The sequence below is a fragment of the Xyrauchen texanus genome, chromosome 7 (assembly GCF_025860055.1).
Source record: "Xyrauchen texanus isolate HMW12.3.18 chromosome 7, RBS_HiC_50CHRs, whole genome shotgun sequence".
Taxonomy (NCBI): Eukaryota; Metazoa; Chordata; class Actinopteri; order Cypriniformes; family Catostomidae; genus Xyrauchen; species Xyrauchen texanus.
The window spans coordinates 972,821-994,032 of NC_068282.1; the positions used below are offsets into that span (position 1 = coordinate 972,821).

General features: G+C 41.7%; 1 protein-coding gene across 1 annotated transcript in view; it reads right to left on the reverse strand.

The window, feature by feature from the left end:
* shmt2 (serine hydroxymethyltransferase 2 (mitochondrial)) overlaps positions 1-16,697 on the reverse strand; it is a 52,007-nt gene extending 35,310 nt beyond the window's left edge. The window contains 1 exon segment of the mRNA XM_052130698.1: positions 16,581-16,697. Within this exon segment, the coding sequence (XP_051986658.1) occupies positions 16,581-16,613 (33 nt within the window). The 5' untranslated portion in view covers positions 16,614-16,697.
* Between the last annotated feature and the right edge of the window lie 4,515 nt (positions 16,698-21,212).

The following is a 21,212-nucleotide window of genomic DNA, read 5'->3' on the forward strand; positions in this document are numbered from 1 at the left end:
TCCATTCGATTCAACGATCCATTTCCATGCACGATGATCATTCATCATCCATTCATCCGTCCTCATTCCATCCGAATTCATCGATTCCATTCATCCATTATCCGTTCCATTCCATTCATCCATCATCCATTCATTATCCATTCATCCGTCCATTCCATCCATCATGGTTCATCATTCCATTCCATCATCCGTCCATTCATTCATTCGTCTCGTCATCATTCCATTCATTCATCCATTCCGTTCCATTCCATTCATTCGATCCATTCATCAGTCCATTACCATTCATTCGTCCATTCATTCAAAGTGTCCAGTGGGCCGATTATCGATGAGCCACCATTCATCTCGATGATTAGTGCCTTTATTGAGTCCGTTCCGCATGAAGGCAAGAGCAGCATCAGCCCAGTGAGATGATGAGCTGCTAGCGTGTGAGAGAGTGAGTGCGTGAGGTGTGTAGACGCAGTGAGAGAGCGAGGGCGTGAGAGAGTGCAGTGGAGAGAGCCGCAGTGAGAGGAGCCGAAGGCAGTGAGCGCAGTGAAAGGCGAGCGAGCGTGTGAGAGAGCATGTGAGGAGGAGCTGACAGAGAGCGAGTGTGAGCGTGAGGTGTGAGCGACGGGAGGTGATGAGAGTGGAGGCGCAGCAGAGTGTGAGAGAGAGAGTGTGTGTGGAGTGAGTGTATGAGCTGCAGAGAGAGAGTGTAGAGCGCAGGTGAGAGGAGCGAGTGTGTGAGAGAGCGAGTGTGTGAGAGTGAGAGAGCCGAGTGTGTGAGAGAGCGAGTGGGAGTGAGTGAGGTGTGAGAGAGTGGAGTGCGTGAGAGAGCGAGTGGTGTGAGGAGAGTGAGTGTGTGAGAGGAGGAGTGATGAGAGGCAGTGAGCGCGTGAGAGAGCTGAGTGTGTGAGAGAGCGAGTGTGTAGAGCGAGTGTGAGAGAGTGAGTGTGAGAGAGCGCAGGAGTGTGAGAGAGTGAGTGTGAGGCGAGAGAGTGAGTGTGTGAGAGGGAGAGTGTGAGCGCAGTGTGAGGTGAGAGTGTGAGCGCAGGAGAGTGAGTGTGAGAGAGTGAGTGTGAGATGAGCGAGTGAGTGTGTGAGAGAGAGAGTGCGAGAGTGTGCGAGAGAGGAGCGAGTGTGTGAGAGAGCGCGAGTGTGTGAGAGAGCTGCGAGTGTGCGAGGAGAGAGCGCGTGTGTGAGAGAGCGAGGTGTGAGAGAGTGAGCCGTGTGTGGAGAGAGAGTGAGTGTATGAGCGCAGTGTAGTGAGAGTGAGGAGTGAGTGAGTGTGAGAGAGTGAGTGTGTGAGAGAGCGAGTGTGTGTGTGAGAGAGCGTGAGTGTGAGAGAGTGAGCGAGTGTGTGAGAGAGCGAGTGTGTGAGAGAGCGAGTGTGTGAGAGAGCGAGTGTGTGAGAGAGTGAGTGTTTGAGCGAGTGAGTGTGTGAGCGAGTGTATGAGAGAGTGAGAGAGAGTGAGTGTGAGAGAGTGAGTGTGTGAGAGAGTGAGTGTGTGAGAGAGTGAGCGTGTGAGAGAGTGAGCGTGTGAGAGAGTGAGCGTGTGAGCGCGTGTGTGTGAGAGAGCGCGAGTGTGTGAGAGTGCGCGAGTGTGTGTGAGAGAGCGTGTGTGTGTGAGAGAGCGTGTGTGTGTGTGAGAGAGCGTGTGTGTGTGTGAGAGAGCGTGTGTGTGAGAGAGCGTGTGTGTGTGTGTGAGTGAGTGTATGAGCGTGTGTGAGAGAGTGAGTGTGTGTGAGAGAGTGAGTGTGTGTGTGAGCGTGTGTGTGTGAGAGAGCGTGTGTGTGTGTGTGAGTGAGTGTATGAGCGTGTGAGAGAGTGAGTGTGTGAGAGAGTGAGTGTGTGTGTGAGCGTGTGTGTGTGAGAGAGCGTGTGTGTGAGAGAGCGTGTGTGTGTGAGAGAGCGTGTGTGTGTGAGAGAGCGTGTGTGTGTGAGTGAGTGAGTGTGATGAGCGTGTGTGAGAGTGAGTGTGTGAGAGAGTGAGTGTGTGAGAGAGTGAGCGTGTGTGTGAGCGTGTGTGTGATACAGTGAGTGTGTGAGTGAGTGAGTGTATGAGCGTGTGTGAGAGTGAGTGTGTGAGAGAGTGAGTGTGTGAGAGAGTGAGTGTGTGAGAGAGTGAGTGTGTGAGAGTGAGTGTGTGTGTGAGTGAGTGAGTGTATGAGCGTGTGTGTGAGAGTGAGTGTGTGAGAGAGTGAGTGTGTGTGAGAGTGAGTGTGTGAGAGAGTGAGTGTGTGTGTGAGCGTGTGTGTGATACAGTGAGTGTGTGAGAGTGAGTGTGTGTGAGAGTGAGTGTATGAGCGTGTGTGTGAGAGTGAGTGTGTGAGAGTGAGTGTATGAGCGTGTGTGTGATACAGTGAGTGTGTGAGCGTGTGTGAGAGTGAGTGTATGAGCGTGTGTGAGTGAGTGTGTGAGAGTGAGTGTGTGTGTGAGTGAGTGAGTGTATGAGCGTGTGAGAGTGAGTGTGTGAGAGAGTGAGTGTGTGAGAGAGTGAGTGAGTGTGTGAGCGTGTGTGTGATACAGTGAGTGTGTGAGAGTGAGTGTGTGTGAGAGTGAGTGTATGTGAGCGTGTGTGTGAGAGAGTGAGTGTGTGAGAGTGAGTGTGTGAGAGAGTGAGTGTGTGTGTGAGCGTGTGTGTGATACAGTGAGTGTGTGAGCGTGTGTGTGAGCGAGTGAGTGTATGAGCGTGTGTGTGCGTGTTTGTGTGTGAGTGCGTGTATACGAGTTTGCCGTGTGCGTGTTTGTGTGTGTGTGAGACAGTGAGTGTATGAGCGTGTGTGTGTGTGTGTGTGTGTGAGAGGGTGAGCGTGCGTTTGTGTGCTCTGGCTGTCCTGCCAACAACGCTATGGAAGATTCGAGGACGCTCTGACATAGTTGAAATAGGCGGCAACATTCGTTGAGAACGCTTAGTTTTGTGAACTATATTTAAAGGGGCCGCAAAACATCCAGACATGTCGACCGGAAACTTTTTACCAACATATCACAAGTAGCGGATATCATGAAATCTTTTAATATTATATAAACCATAATATCCAATTCATCAACTCACCTGGCACACCAACAATTTCAGAGCTTTGTCCACAAATGTTTTTTTATTATTATTTATATCCCTGTAAGCAAACCGGGAAAGATCTTATATTACAGGAAAACCCGGCACGGCAATAATCCGTTTTGGAGGAGTAACAATTTTGTCTTCGGAACTCATGTTTGGTGGGAACCAAAGTTTACACGGTTGTGTTCTCTGACTTCAATAGAGCAGAGCACTTCTATATTCCAATAGGTTGCCACGGAACCGCGTCACAGCTCATTACCATAATGTCGCCTGCTAGGGTGACCACCTGCTAATAAGCCCAAGGTTGGACAAGGGGTATGTTTCTGAGGGACAATGTGGGACACTGCCTGGCGCGGCGGTGCCCCCACCCCACTCACAACTCCAGAGGTTCGCCGAACGAGAAGGGGGAGGAAGGATGGTGAACTTGCATTTTAGTAAAGGCAGGCGCAGGAAAAAAAACTGTTCAGTGTTCTGGGGACATCTTTAGGATTCAAACCTTTTCACCAGCATCTGAATCAAATAAAGAAGAAAGATAAGAGACAGAATTAAAGCAACGATCATTTTTAGTCACAAATAGCTAACACACAACAATTTTACATCCATGAACATAACTTTAACATTACCTTTGGTTGTTGCCTCTCGTTGCTCATTCAGTGGTCTTCTGAGGACTTTCAAGCAATCTTCGACGGAGGCAGGGGCAAGCACATCCGTGACAATGGCTTCTGCCTTCGTCCGACCACAGGCCATCCTCTTGGCAATGTCCGAGTCCGGATAAATCGTTTGGGCTAGCTTTGTGCCACAATCTCCTGCCCGATATGATGTAGCGTGTTGGACAGTGTGATACACACGCGTCACCTCTGCAGCAGTCACTTTGTCAGCTAGAAAGTCGTTTTTAGGTCGGAGGAAAGCATCCATAGATTTGGATGTCTCTCTCTGTTGGACACGTTTCTTGTGAGTCTCCGTGAGTCTGTGTCGTTTGGCATCGTATTCATAGTATTCCCCTCCATGTCCGATTGAGAAGGACGTTTTGCAAAGGTCAAAAAAGCCCTCTCGGTATCCCCCCAACACCTTTCAGCCACAAATATTCATTTTCCCAATCTTTCTTGTACCCACACCTTCTCTTTTTTGATGATGGCGGTGCCTCAGACTCAGTCTCTTTCTCCTTTTTTTGAATTGGAAAGCGCGCATCTAAAAGTTCCTTCCCGGTGTCTGGTATGCACGTGCGTGCGCTGTCATGACAACAACGAAAAACTGAGGGGTGTGTCACGTGGGTGTGGCAACAGTTGCATACTACTGAACTGTCAAGTAATGTTCGTTTGGCTGCCTGGGGCTCGAGGATATAGAGCGACCAACTTTTTTTTGGAGCAAGCATTGATTATGCGTGACACGGTCTCAATTTGCGGGACGTATGAATTGGGCTTCAAACGCTGTGCGCGCACGCGCTACGCGGGACGGGTGGTCATCCTATCGCCTGCACTTGAACTTTCCGCAGACGCCTAAGATGTGCCGCTTTTCGCTGCCGAGAGAAAATGGCTGCCATAGAAAATTAATGACTTCTGGCCGATTTGACGCTCTCGACGCCTCTGGTCTGAACGCACCTTTAGTCCTATAAACTGGGACTTACGTAACGTTAGATTTTGTTGAACCGATGCTAAAAATGGGTACATTTTGTTCCTTTGCGCTTTTTAGTTCCTTTGGAGTCTTAAAGTCAACAAACTGAAAAAATAAAACCAATGTTTTTTTTTTAGGTAATGTTTGTAATCTTGTTAAAACGGATAAATAAAATAGTTTTAAATCATAAAATTGGTATTGAAAAGGTATAGTTTAAGAACCAGTATCGAAGTCAAGATATCGGTATCAATATCGAATTTTTTTTAATGTTACCAAGCCCTACTTAAATAAAATGCTAAAAGGGGAAAATAAATATATATATCTATCTATCTATCTATCTATCTATCTATCTATCTATCTATCAGCTTTTTTTTTTTACTTTTATTTTAATAATTAAAAAAATATTTATTTAATTACTTTTTACTCTTATTTCTTGTTCTTTATTGGTTTTAAATGGAGTTTTTGTATCTTATTTTTAATTTTTTTTATGTAAAGCACTTTGAATTACCATTGAAACGTGCTATATAAATAAAGTTGCGTAGCCTATTGATAAAAAAAAAAAATGGCATTGTGATGTAATCGAATCGCGAGGCCAGTGAAGATTCACAGCTCTAGTAGAAGATGACAGAGAACGGAGCGCTAATTTACTTTGAAGTGTGCAGCACATCCAGACTATATTTATTATTTAAATCACTGACTTATCTTAATAATCCCACTGGGGCACGTAGAGACCCGCTTATATAGAGGCGAGAAACTACCGAAAAACTGAAAGAGCCGCACCGGGTTTTCCGCCAAAATAAAAGCTCAATTAAAAGCTCAATTAAAAGGATGTATAAAATTAAAAAAATAAGAGAAATATTTTACTACAGTATAGTTATGCAACATTCACTGTAGTATTAATACTAATAATGTCATTATATTTAGGCAACATCTCTTTATTTGCGTTGTGTTTTGGATTGTGCAGTGAAGTTCGAATAAAAGTAATTCAGTATGATAACAATTATACAATGTTACTATGTTGAAAATTAAACGTTCTATTTACATGTGATGAGTGTCATTTATGATACACTGTATCGATAATAAAATGTGATGAAACAGTCAAATACAGAACTCAGTAAAAATTGGGAATAGATGAATCTGATTTCATAGCGCCCTAAAATATGTCCTCAAACTATACACGCATACAAATACGTTAATTCAGGACATAGTGTCCCGTAGACTTCTATTGTTTACATTTAAAGCCACACTAAACATTAGTAAATAATGCTTATTTGGGGTAAAGTACTAATTCTAAAATATAATGCTGGGTGTTTTTGTCCCCAAATATAGTTAACGGCCGCACAAGTCACCGAGACGGATGGTTTTGTCGTTTGGTGACCTGCTCACATCTGTCCTGAAGAAGAAGAAACATCTGGAAAAACATTTCATTTTACTTATTATTTTTGTTATTTCCTTTTTCTTCTGTGGAAAGAGTCAATTTTCCAGATGACTGCTGTCCATCACGAGCACGCTAGACGCCAATCAGCACGGTAACACGGGTGACGGAGGGCGAGAGTTCAGAGCGAGGGATTAGGCGGCGAGAGGTGTCAGGAATATCGCTCAGGATGACACCGAACTCTCTCGCACTGTCAGTGGATAATGGGAGAGTGCAGTTACAAATTACCCGCTGATTCGGTGGAGAATGACACGGGCGGCTGAGAGAGAGAGAGAGAGAGAGAGAAACTCTGCTCTCTGTATTTTACTTTGTCATTTGTATTTTTTTTATTATTATTATCATCATTAATTTATTGTGAGTGACAGTGTGTGTGTGTGTGTGAGTGAGTGACAGTGTGAGTGACAGTGTGTGTGAGTGACAGTGTGAGTGACAGTGTGAGTGAGTGACAGTGTGAGTGACAGTGTGAGTGAGTGACAGTGTGTGTGTGTGAGTGAGTGACAGTGTGAGTGACAGTGTGTGTGAGTGAGTGACAGAGTGAGTGACAGTGTGTGTGTGAGTGACAGTGTGAGTGACAGTGTGTGTGAGTGACAGTGTGAGTGACAGTGTGTGTGAGTGAGTGACAGTGTGAGTGACAGTGTGTGTGAGTGAGTGACAGAGTGAGTGACAGTGTGTGTGTGAGTGACAGTGTGAGTGACAGTGTGTGTGAGTGAGTGAGTGACAGAGTGAGTGACAGTGTGTGTGAGTGAGTGACAGTGTGAGTGACAGTGTGTGTGAGTGAGTGACAGTGTGAGTGACAGTGTGTGTGAGTGAGTGACAGAGTGAGTGACAGTGTGTGTGTGAGTGACAGTGTGAGTGACAGTGTGAGTGAGTGACAGTGTGAGTGACAGTGTGTGTGAGTGACAGTGTGTGTGTGTGAGTGAGTGACAGTGTGAGTGACAGTGTGTGTGAGTGAGTGACAGAGTGAGTGACAGTGTGTGTGTGAGTGAGTGAGTGACAGACAGAGTGAGTGACAGACAGAGTGAGTGAGTGAGTGAGTGACAGACAGAGTGAGTGAGTGAGTGACAGTGTGAGTGAGTGACAGACAGAGTGAGTGACAGTGTGAGTGAGTGAGTGACAGTGTGTGTGAGTGACAGTGTGAGTGAGTGACAGACAGAGTGAGTGACAGTGTGAGTGAGTGAGTGAGTGACAGACAGAGTGAGTGACAGTGTGTGTGAGTGAGTGAGTGACAGACAGAGTGAGTGACAGTGTGTGTGAGTGAGTGAGTGACAGACAGAGTGAGTGACAGTGTGAGTGAGTGACAGACAGAGTGAGTGACAGTGTGAGTGAGTGAGTGAGTGACAGACAGAGTGAGTGACAGTGTGTGTGAGTGAGTGAGTGACAGACAGAGTGAGTGACAGTGTGTGTGAGTGACAGTGTGTGTGAGTGACAGTGTGTGTGAGTGAGTGAGTGACAGTGTGTGTGAGTGAGTGACAGTGTGAGTGAGTGAGTGACAGTGTGTGTGAGTGACAGTGTGAGTGAGTGACAGACAGAGTGAGTGACAGTGTGAGTGAGTGAGTGACCGACAGAGTGAGTGACAGTGTGTGTGAGTGAGTGAGTGACAGACAGACAGAGTGAGTGACAGTGTGAGTGAGTGAGTGACAGACAGAGTGAGTGACAGTGTGTGTGAGTGAGTGACAGACAGAGTGAGTGACAGTGTGTGTGAGTGAGTGAGTGACAGACAGACAGAGTGAGTGACAGTGTGTGTGAGTGAGTGAGTGAGTGACAGACAGAGTGAGTGACAGTGTGTGTGAGTGAGTGAGTGACAGACAGAGTGAGTGACAGTGTGTGTGAGTGAGTGAGTGACAGACAGAGTGAGTGACAGTGTGTGTGAGTGAGTGACAGACAGAGTGAGTGACAGTGTGTGTGAGTGAGTGAGTGACAGACAGACAGAGTGAGTGACAGTGTGTGTGAGTGACAGACAGAGTGAGTGACAGTGTGTGTGAGTGAGTGAGTGACAGACAGACAGAGTGAGTGACAGTGTGTGTGAGTGAGTGAGTGACAGACAGAGTGAGTGACAGTGTGTGTGAGTGAGTGACAGACAGAGTGAGTGACAGTGTGTGTGAGTGAGTGAGTGACAGACAGAGTGAGTGACAGTGTGTGTGAGTGAGTGAGTGACAGACAGAGTGAGTGACAGTGTGTGTGAGTGAGTGAGTGACAGACAGAGTGAGTGACAGTGTGTGTGAGTGAGTGAGTGACAGACAGAGTGAGTGACAGTGTGTGTGAGTGAGTGACAGACAGAGTGAGCGACAGTGTGTGTGAGTTAGTGAGTGACAGACAGACAGAGTGAGTGACAGTGTGTGTGAGTGAGTGACAGACAGAGTGAGTGACAGTGTGTGTGAGTGAGTGAGTGACAGACAGAGTGAGTGACAGTGTGTGTGAGTGAGTGACAGACAGAGTGAGTGACAGTGTGTGTGAGTGAGTGACAGACAGACAGAGTGAGTGACAGTGTGTGTGAGTGACAGACAGACAGAGTGAGTGACAGTGTGAGTGTGTGAGTGAGTGACAGTGTGTGTGAGTGAGTGAGTGACAGACAGAGTGAGTGACAGTGTGTGTGAGTGAGTGAGTGACAGACAGAGTGAGTGACAGTGTGTGTGAGTGAGTGAGTGACAGACAGAGTGAGTGACAGTGTGTGTGAGTGAGTGAGTGACAGACAGACAGAGTGAGTGACAGTGTGAGTGTGTGAGTGAGTGACAGACAGAGTGAGTGACAGTGTGTGTGAGTGAGTGACAGACAGAGTGAGTGACAGTGTGTGTGAGTGACAGACAGACAGAGTGAGTGACAGTGTGTGTGAGTGAGTGACAGACAGACAGAGTGAGTGACAGTGTGTGTGAGTGAGTGACAGACAGAGTGAGTGACAGTGTGTGTGAGTGAGTGAGTGACAGACAGAGTGAGTGACAGTGTGTGTGAGTGAGTGAGTGAGTGAGTAACAGTGTGAGTGTGTGAGTGAGTGACAGACAGAGTGAGTGACAGACAGAGTGAGTGAGTGACAGACAGAGTGAGTGAGTGACAGACAGAGTGAGTGACAGTGTGAGTGAGTGAGTGAGTGACAGACAGAGTGAGTGACAGACAGAGTGAGTGACAGTGTGTGTGAGTGAGTGACAGACAGACAGAGTGAGTGACAGTGTGTGTGAGTGAGTGACAGACAGAGTGAGTGACAGTGTGTGTGAGTGAGTGAGTGACAGACAGAGTGAGTGACAGTGTGTGTGAGTGAGTGAGTGACAGACAGAGTGAGTGACAGTGTGTGTGAGTGAGTGAGTGACAGACAGAGTGAGTGACAGTGTGTGTGAGTGAGTGACAGACAGAGTGAGTGACAGTGTGTGTGAGTGAGTGAGTGAGTGACAGACAGACAGACAGAGTGAGTGACAGTGTGAGTGAGTGAGTGACAGACAGACAGAGTGAGTGACAGTGTGAGTGAGTGAGTGAGTGAGTGACAGACAGACAGAGTGAGTGACAGTGTGAGTGAGTGAGTGAGTGACAGACAGAGTGAGTGACAGTGTGTGTGAGTGAGTGAGTGACAGACAGAGTGAGTGAGTGACAGTGTGTGTGAGTGAGTGACAGACAGAGTGAGTGAGTGACAGTGTGTGTGAGTGAGTGACAGTGTGAGTGAGTGAGTGACAGTGTGAGTGAGTGAGTGACAGACAGAGTGAGTGACAGTGTGTGTGAGTGAGTGAGTGACAGACAGAGTGAGTGACAGTGTGTGTGAGTGAGTGACAGACAGAGTGAGTGACAGTGTGTGTGAGTGAGTGACAGACAGAGTGAGCGACAGTGTGTGTGAGTGAGTGAGTGACAGACAGAGTGAGTGACAGTGTGTGTGAGTGAGTGACAGTGTGTGTGAGTGAGTGACAGACAGACAGAGTGAGTGACAGTGTGAGTGAGTGAGTGACAGACAGACAGAGTGAGTGACAGTGTGTGTGAGTGAGTGAGTGAGTGACAGACAGACAGACAGAGTGAGCGACAGTGTGAGTGAGTGAGTGAGTGACAGACAGAGTGAGTGACAGTGTGTGTGAGTGAGTGAGTGACAGACAGTGTGTGTGAGTGAGTGAGTGACAGACAGAGTGAGTGACAGTGTGTGTGAGTGAGTGAGTGACAGACAGAGTGAGTGACAGTGTGTGTGAGTGAGTGACAGACAGAGTGAGTGACAGTGTGAGTGAGTGAGTGAGTGACAGACAGAGTGAGTGACAGTGTGAGTGAGTGACAGACAGAGTGAGTGACAGTCAGAGTGAGTGAGTGAGTGACAGACAGAGTGAGTGACAGTGTGAGTGAGTGAGTGAGTAACAGTGTGAGTGTGTGAGTGAGTGACAGACAGAGTGAGTGAGTGAGTGACAGAGTGAGTGAGTGACAGACAGAGTGAGTGAGTGACAGACAGAGTGAGTGACAGTGTGAGTGAGTGAGTGAGTGACAGACAGAGTGAGTGACAGTGTGAGTGAGTGAGTGAGTGACAGACAGAGTGAGTGACAGTGTGAGTGAGTGAGTGAGTAACAGTGTGAGTGTGTGACAGACAGAGTGAGTGACAGACAGAGTGAGTGACAGACAGAGTGAGTGACAGACAGAGTGAGTGAGTGACAGACAGAGTGAGCGACAGTGTGTGTGAGTGAGTGAGTGACAGACAGAGTGAGTGACAGTGTGTGTGAGTGAGTGACAGAGTGATGTGCTCCAATAAATAATAATTTATATATTGCTGTTATTTATATATTACTAAAAATTCTATTATATACTGTCCAAGTTGTTGGAGAAAATGTATTTTGCTTTTATTCCATTTTATTTATGATGCTTTGGCAACATTGTTTTTGAAACTTTCATGCCAATAAAGCCCATTGAATTGAAACAGAGAGAAACAAAGAGAGAGAGACAGACAGACAGAGAAACAGAGAGAGAAGAGAGAGAGAGAGAGAAACAGAGAGAGAGAAACATTTTCTATGTTGTTTTGATGCTTTGGCAATACAAAATGTATTTTTTTGTCATGCCAATAAAGCTTTCTGAATTGAATTGAATTGAGAGAGAGACAGAAGCAGGTCCGGTTCCTCTCGTCGGGCTAAAAGGAGTGACACGGAACAATCAGGAGTGTGGAGAGGTAATTTCCCACCACAGCCTGCGACATTATCATGCTAATCCACGGAGAAAGCGTGTTCCGGAGTTCACTGGTGCATGAAGGGACACATGTGAGCTCACGGAGGTGAAAGTGCAAAAAGCCAAATGTCGCTTGTTCAGTTTACTTGATTAAAAAGTTGCTGCAACACAATTATTGAACATTGACAACTTTATCCCGTAGCATGCGATCCACTTAAATTTGCTAAATGGAAGTTTATTTAATCCATGTGTGTTGGAAGACCGTAAATCATTTTCATTGGCTGAACTACACGTACATTAGCCGTCCGGTTCCCAGCATGCAATACGGCATGAGTAAACAAAAATGTGAATTCATGTTTTAATATTTACTATTTATTGCAGTATTTGCACTGGTGGTGTTCCGACTCAAACAGCTAAAAATAGAAAAAAAAAACATTAAAAATAAATCAATTATTAACCATCCATTTCATTTTCGGGGAAATAATCCAGTTTGCATGTTCAAGACACACTGCGCGCACATGTTACATGCACCGGCGTGAGAACACGCGAACGAACTTCTCGTAAACGCACATAAGAGAGCGGAGCGAAAGTGAAGATTATCAGTGAATAAAGACTTAAACTTATCGTATTGCTTCAGAAGACATTAAAGCACTTAAGTCATTTGGATTACTTATGTTGCATTTATGTGCTTTTTGAAGCTTGAAAATTTGTAATCCTACCGACTTACTTTATATGGACAAAAACACCTTCTACATCCTTCAAAATATCTCAATGAGACACCAAACTGAAAACTCTAAACTTTACTCAAAGAGCAGTACAGATGTGTTAAGAGCATCTCTTTACATTTAATATTGTGACATTACATGTGTTAGCCAGTAGGTGGAGGCAAAGGACCATTGTTGTGTGTGATATGAGCCAGCTGGTGAAGCGAGTCAGCATCAGTCAGTGTTTTCATTCATCAGCACTATGTGATTGCTCGGATTACTACTGCACTTCTAAAGCTGGGAAATGACTTTAAACGACTTTAAAATACCAACTTCAGCATTAAGGCTCATCAGAGCCGAGAGACACAACAGACTGATTAATTACACAAACTCAAGGTGCTTTCCTCTTACCAAACTTTCCACATTGGAAGACAAAATTTCGGAGGACATTGCGGTTTCTATAGCGAAAGAGTCTCATTGATACCGGCTACCACGAAATAGGGAGGAATAACCCCGCTTGGCGGCTATTTAACCACAAATAGGATGAATTTTACCAAACGGATATTATCTTCAGAAAGCTGAATAACACTACAGCATCATCAACGGGTGATCACACACGCTCCATATCTCACACACACACACGCACGCACGCGCGCGCACGCTAGCGGGAACACTCGCGTGTTTCTCCAATTATATGTTAGAAACTGCCCAAGCTGTGAAACTAGTATTATTTAGATATTTTTGGGCGCATCATTTAGTTTGAACCAGCAACGGCAGATTCTGATCGGTCGCGTAATAAAGTAGCTTCATGCACAAATGCGTTTTTTCGTGGCCGTACCTTTTTTTTTTACATTTACTTGTGCATTGAGCTGTTGTATAAGCAATATCACATGAGCAAGAGTGCGATATGGCCCTATATCAGCACTGCTGTGATTACATATAGATTACCTGCGGCCGAATCACAGCAGTGCTGATATAGGGCCATATCACACTCTTGCTCGTGTGATATTGCTTAAATAACATCACATTAATGTATTGTTCTTGTACATATTGAATACATCATTCAAACATTCACAGTGTAGGTTATAAAAAGTATGTGAACCCCTAGGCTACTGATGTCAACAAAAGCCAATTAGAGTCAGGGGTTGGCAAACCTGGCATCCAGTTAATGAAACGAGATTGTAGGTGCGGGTTACAGCTACTTTGACTAAAAAGTACTCGAACATTTTGAATTTGCCATTCAGGTACTCTCTCTCTAGAAGTGGCCGTTAGATATTCATCTGTCCACAGTTAGACAAACTGTCTATAAATGGAGATGATTTAGTACTATAGGTACTCTCTCTAGAAGTGGCCGTTAGATATTCATCTGTCCACAGTTAGACAAACTGTCTATAAATGGAGATGATTTAGTACTATAGGTACTCTCACTAGAAGTGGTCGTTAGATATTCATCTGTCCACAGTTAGACAAACTGTCTATAAATGGAGATGATTTAGTACTATAGGTACTCTCTCTAGAAGTGGCTGTTAGATATTCATCTGTCCACAGTTAGACAAACTGTCTATAAATGGAGATGATTTAGTACTATAGGTACTCTCACTAGAAGTGGTCGTTAGATATTCATCTGTCCACAGTTAGACAAACTGTCTATAAATGGAGATGATTTAGTACTATAGGTACTCTCTCTAGAAGTGGCTGTTAGATATTCATCTGTCCACATTTAGACAAACTGTCTATAAATGGAGATGATTTAGTACTATAGGTACTCTCTCTAGAAGTGGCCGTTAGATATTCATCTGTCCACAGTTAGACAAACTGTCTATAAATGGAGGTGATTTAGTACTATAGGTACTCTCACTAGAAGTGGCCGTTAGATATTCATCTGTCACAGTGAGACAAACTGTCTATAAATGGAGATGATTTAGTACTATAGGTACTCTCTCTAGAAGTGGCCGTTAGATATTCATCTGTTCACAGTGAGACAAATTGTCTATAAATGGAGATGATTTAGTACTATAGGTGCTCTCTCTAGAAGTGGCCGTTAGATATTCATCTGTCCACAGTTAGACAAACTGTCTATAAATGGAGATGATTTAGTACTATAGGTACTCTCTCTAGAAGTGGCCGTTAGATATTCATCTGTCTACAGTTAGACAAACTGTCTATAAATGGAGATGATTTAGTACTATAGGTACTCTCTCTAGAAGTGGCCGTTAGATATTCATCTGTTCACAGTGAGACAAACTGTCTATAAATGGAGATGATTTAGTACTATAGGTACTCTCTCTAGAAGTGGCTGTTAGATATTCATCTGTCACAGTGAGACAAACTGTCTATAAATGGAGATGATTTAGTACTATAGGTACTCTCTCTAGAAGTGGCCGTTAGATATTCATCTGTCACAGTGAGACAAACTGTCTATAAATGGAGATGATTTAGTACTATAGGTACTCTCTCTAGAAGTGGCCGTTAGATATTCATCTGTTCACAGTGAGACAAATTGTCTATAAATGGAGATGATTTAGTACTATAGGTACTCTCACTAGAAGTGGCCGTTAGATATTCATCTGTCCACAGTTAGACAAACTGTCTATAAATGGAGATGATTTAGTACTATAGGTACTCTCTCTAGAAGTGGCCGTTAGATATTCATCTGTCCACAGTTAGACAAACTGTCTATAAATGGAGATGATTTAGTACTATAGGTACTCTCACTAGAAGTGGCCGTTAGATATTCATCTGTCCACAGTTAGACAAACTGTCTATAAATGGAGATGATTTAGTACTATAGGTACTCTCACTAGAAGTGGCTGTTAGATATTCATCTGTCCACAGTTAGACAAACTGTCTATAAATGGAGATGATTTAGTACTATAGGTACTCTCACTAGAAGTGGCCGTTAGATATTCATCTGTCCACAGTGAGACAAACTGTCTATAAATGGAGATGATTTAGTACTATAGGTACTCTCACTTGAAGTGGCCGTCCAGTCAATATGACTCAAAGGGAACACCGCAGAATGATCAATGAGGTATAGAAGAACCCTAGAGCAACAGATAAAGACTTGAAGGAACTTTGGAACTGGTTAACATCTCTGTTCATGAGTCTACTATACTGAAAACATTGTGTTTGTCTATACTTGTGACTTTGATGAAAATGAGACCAAATGTTATGATCGATTAATGCAGAAAACCAGCTAATTCCAAAGGGTTCACATACTTTTTCTCTTCAGTCTGTTGTAATCTGAGAGGTGTGGAGATGATTCTCTAATCTGATTGGCTGTTCACAAACATGAGCTCTGGCTCATCATTTACAGTCACATTATGTAAAATCATCATCAGGTTAATGATTGAGTCATCTGGTTATGAAAGACTGATAAGTGTGCAGCTGGTCATTGGACGATGCAATACGTCAAATTTAAAGTTGACCCTGCATGAACCGTCCTGAGCAGAGTTTAAAAAACAGAGTTTAAGAGAAACACAAAGATAAAGCGCAGCTACAAACATAAAAGCAGTCTTTAAACATCAAACATGTCAAAAATCAGCTTCTACAAACTCAAAACATTCTGCTCACTAATACATTCATGCTTCACAAATCCTTCATGTTAATTAAGTGAGTTTGTACAGCTAACTAAAATACACAAAGGACGATGTTGTTGACTTATTAGAAAGCACACTGAACTCATTTCCACAACAGGAAAAGCATGCAAACACGTGAATAATCTGGCATAATTACAGACCAGATCATTCTGTCTGCACTGATAAACAAGAACCATATCAGAAGTGTCTAAACACCTTTAATGTGAATATCTGTCCGTTTAACAGCTTGCAACACAAGTTTAACCTGCTATATTTCGTTTTAAGAGCGAGTTATTTCACCTGATATTTTAAGGTCATTATAAAAATTATAAACAAAGTCAATGTGTTTGAAATGCAGTTCTGCACTGAAACACACACATGCATGCAGAGTTGCATTTGTGCAAACTAAACAAAAAGTATTAAATGTCTATAGATGTAACTGTACCTGTATATTTTAAAAAGGCATCAGATGCATGTCAGTGTAAAACATCATTACAGTATGTTGAAACAGTTCATGTGTGATTGCATCATCTGACTAACTCTCACAGTGGAGATCTGCTGTTTACAGCCTCTAAAAACAACATAACACATGATAACTGTCAAAGTTTAGTAACCTTGCAATATTTGAAGTTAACCCAACATCACAGGTCCTATCTACTGTTTGCAAACAATTTAAGATGTATGGAGAGATTCATACTGAAGCAAAAAAAATTAAATAAAATGGTAGATTATTTAAGCTCTGTTAAACTAAATCAGCAAAGCACATGCAACACACTACAAAACACTTTAAAACCTAAAAGCTATTAAAAATTAAAATTTAACTGATGCAATTGTGATTAAGAGACAAAATATAACAGCGTGTGTGGACATCAGACACTCATGCCACGTCAATCACACACATAAACGCAACCATTCACGCGACACACAGCTTTACAATAAGATATTATAACTAAACATGTGCATGCATTAAATGCACCGTGACAAAACGTTTCTAGTGCAGCTTTATGGGCTTATAACGCCTGAATAAACACATGACACAATCAACATCAGCTCTTCGTTATTTCTCTTCGTTACGCGTCATAATGCCGCGATGCATGTTCTCACTCACCCTTATAAGTTGTCTTAAAGTCAGCGTTAACATGTTAAAGCGTTACACCTCTCCGTCTGCACCAGGTCTTGTGCTCACGCGAGTCTCGCTCGTCGCTTTAATGACAGCAGCGGTTCACGCGCCGCGCGAGTGTTCATGGGAAATGGAGTTTATTCACATGATTCTCTCCGCTTGTATTGCTCCAAATTAACCCTTGTGCGACCTTAGGGACATTTATTTCTGTGTTAATGCCAACAGCATACATTTTGCCAAAGGTGTGTAATTTGGAGGGAATTTTGATATTTCAACCTCAGTTCCTATAATACTTCTAAAATACACCATGTGCAAAAAATAGTTACACTCAGGACATTCAGGACAAAAATATCCAATATGGCAATATTTGATCCCAGTGCCATTAAAGCATAAAACTATGAATCATGAGCCCTGATGGCGCCATTTTTCTCATGTTTATCCTGTGGAGCAAATACAAGCTTTTCCCCTATTCACTGTTTCCTGTATTATAGAGACCTGCAGGACAACTGAATACATGATGCAGATACAAGTGTGTGTGTGTGTGTGTTTGTATGGATGTCAGAGTGTGTTTTGTATGTGTGTATTGAGAAATTTGTGAGTGTGTGTGTGTGTGTGTGTGTGTGTGTGAGTAATAAACAACAGTGGCATTATGTAAACAAACTGGCATTTAAATGGGTAAAATCCTGAAAATGATTGAATATTTGGTAGTTATGTTCGAATTGATGCTGGTTAAAAAATTAACCCATTGAAAGTGGAAATTTATATTAATGTATATAACATTATTATGGCAGTTTTTTGATGTGGAAATGTTTGTCCTCTAAAGACCTCTGAGTAACATTATTTTATTGACACACAATCTTACCCTTTCCCTAACCTTAAAGTCGGCATGAAATGAAAATTCACCCTATCTTTTTTGTAAATGCATGTTATTGATCTTATTGTGAACGATTCATCCATGCATATGTTTTATTTTTGTATTTTTATTGTTTTTTACACACCATAATCTTTCATCAAAATGTAATAACTCAATCTCCGGTGAAACGACGTATGCAGGTCTTCTCCAATCATTTAGTCTGCTTAAACTCCGCCCCCTTCTTATAATTACAAATATTTATAATCATATTTAATCAACAAAATGAACTGTGCAATCACATTCCTGAGAGCGAGAGCTTTCGTTTGATATATGACTTGTCCTTTTAAGTGCTACATGAAGGACTTTTATTTTATATAAATATTTTTCTACCCCATTACCTCTAGGGGGCGCTAACTTTCAACGTGAATGTTTTAAGGCCTTATTTTGTTATTTCAAGTAACATAAATTGTAACAAAAAGTGTTTGGACTCTAATCTTTCAAATTATACCTCATATGTCTGACTTACGCAAACGGAGACTTTAACGCTTTAAGCGAAAACTTTATTCGCGATATGGCGCCCGCTGGGACTGTAGAACTGAAGGAGTTAAAAATATAATTTCCACCACAGAATTTGAGATATGCTAAAAATGACAATAAGGTGGGAATTTTCATGACTTTCAGAAAAAAATTTAAAATATAAGCTAATAATTCTGTGATGAATGTTCATGCACGGTTGCATATTGTTAGTAGACAAATTAAAAACATTACAGAGGGTGTGAAAAATGATTTATGGGACTTTCGAGATGTTTACAGTGACAAAGTTGAAGAAACACCACATTCATGTACTGTACAGTATTTACATGGATATCCAAGGTCCTTTAAAGGAGGTACCCAAAAAACATGATATTACTATGATACCAAAACTACGGTAAGACTTCCGTCGTCAATGTTTGAAAGAACTAATTCGTAGTAAAAAGTAACATACATTCTCCAGTGCCGTACCTTGACATCTATAAGAACTGATGAAAAAACAAATGAGCTTAATAAGTAAAAGTAGTGCTGTCGATTTAACGCGTTAATTCAGTGTGATCAATTTCTAAAAAAATATAACGCGTTAAAAAATTAACGCAATTAATCGCAACGCCCCCGGACCATAATAAGGAAGATTCCTGAGAGATGCAAGCTTGTAGTACCGCCTGTTTCCTCCAGGGGGCAGTAAGTGAAACTTCAGCTGTATGAGCAACACACAGTTTATACAGTGAACAAACACTTCAGCAGAACAACACAAACATGTGTTACATTCTTGCATTCAAAACACTTGATGGAGCGCAAATCCGAACTAAGAGATCTCAAGATGTGTTCTAAGTATTAAACTATATTTAACTTGATACAGTGAACTAAACATGTATGTAACATGTAAACAACACAACAAAGACACAAGCATGTCTGACGCAGGTGTTCACTGACGGTCCTTAAACAAGCCCTCATAATAATTCACTTGTGTAATGGATTACTGTGAACTGTGTGTCAATGATTGACTTATGATCAATAATATGGTAATAATCAATACATTGTATTCTAAAGACGCTTTTATATTGTCTTATTAATGATGAACTCTTCTGCCACAAGAATATAATGCACTTTAATCATCTGAATGTTTTAAATATTTATATATATATATATATAATTTTAAAACATTTAAAGATAACTATGTATAATTATATACTGATATAAATATGTATAATCTTTATATACTGAATTATTGTTATATGAGGGGCTTTCTCAGCAAATATTTGTATATGCGATTAATCGCGATTAATTAATCGGGACACCGTGTAATTAATTTGAATAAAATTTGAATCGATTGACAGCTCTAATATATATAAATATAAATAAGTATAATTATTGTATCATTATATATTGAATTATTGTTATATCATTTATCTCAGCAAATATTTGAATATGTGATTAATCGCGATTAATTAATCGGGACACCGTGTAATTCATTCAATTACATTTTTAATTGATTGACAGCCCTAATATAAAGCAATTTAAACTTTAAGATTAAATATGCACTTACCCAATACAGGCCACTTCTGATTCCAAATATTGCAAATAACATCAGGACAGCAGGGTAGATTTAATTATTTATTGTGATACATTATTTACACACATTACATCCCCCCAAAGTACTCTATACATATGATCAAGCAATGCACCCACAGAACTGTTGGAACGAGCGTTCCTCTTCATCCAGCCGACTCATTCACACTCATCCTGTCCAAAAATAACCCTTCCATTTTTGGTGCTTTACTTTAAAACAAGAGAGGAAAAGCTGAAGAAGAATTAAACGTGATGAAATAATAAAGATCAATCTGTGTCAGCAACTCACAGTTTATTCTTGCCATCTTTAGTCAGAGTAAATACGGGAAACTACGCTTTATTATGTCGTGATATTTAAAGGAATAACATTCGGATAAATACATTCGGATCTATTTATTATGGACGTGTTCACAGCGGTCATCCCAACACGTGTGTTTCAAGGGCTGCTCCACGTTTGGGAAACCCTTGTTGACCTCAAAGCTTTGGGTGAGGGTTTGTGTTAAATAAAATATAGGTCACCTGTGATATATATCTAAAGCAAACTAGCGGTCGTCCCGAGGAACCGTTGCCGTTATGTTCAGTGCATTTAATACAGAATCTCTGTCCGCCATTAATCAGGTCCATAATCAATATCTGATGCAACAGCATCCTCATGTCCCAGGACCGGTAGAAAAACAACACGCTCCAAATAATACATCAGAATTAAAGAAACAGTTCAAACAATTATGAAAATTCTGTCATTATTAACTAAACCTCAGGTTGTCCAAACCTGTACGCTGCATGTACAATAGGGAAATCCTCACGCAGGTCTTTACCGTACAACAACAGTGCATAGTGACCATTCAAGACTGCCTGAATGAAGGGGCGAAATTACTCAAAATTAAACTGGTGATAAATAGTCAAGTATTTAACCCTTTCAGCTCTGAAGGTGCTTTTAAAGATCTGCTGTTTCAGTGGCATACTCACAATTAAAGGCTTATAACGCGACAAAAAAACAACAAAAAAAGTGTTTAGTATCAATGTATATAAAACTTTTTTTTGTAATGAAATAGATTATTAAACATTCTGAGACTCTCAGCCTGAGAAACTGCTGAAATAAATTTCACACTTAATAAATTCAGCCAAAAATGTACTTTTTTCTTATTTTTCTGATTTGTTATTATGTGTAAAAAAGAAAGCTCCAAAAAACTGCTTTTGTTTTGTTCTCAATCATGTCGACTGTATCTGAGAATAATTGTGTGTTGATACTCCAAAGCGATCAAAAGTTCCAACATTACAAATATAATTAATTATAGTGTCCAAAAACATCTCCAAACAAATAAAAGATAATAATTGTACATAAGAACTAATTACACATGCAAACACAACAATGACTAAAGGTTTGCATAGCATGCACACATGATTTTACTCATGAGATTTCACAGAATGAGTTTCATTCTGTGTCATTTGAGTCATCATTGAGTCTGTGTCGTGTATTTGGCGCCATCTCCTGGTGGTCATATGTAACATTGTGCTTCATGTGGATTATCTAATGATCTATACATCTGATTATCTTGTGTGTGGACTCGATTGAAAGAGAATCACAGACTCTAAATAATCATATGTGAGATTGTATGTTCTGTTTATATAAGTGTAGTTATAAGTGAAAACGTCTGAAATAAGCA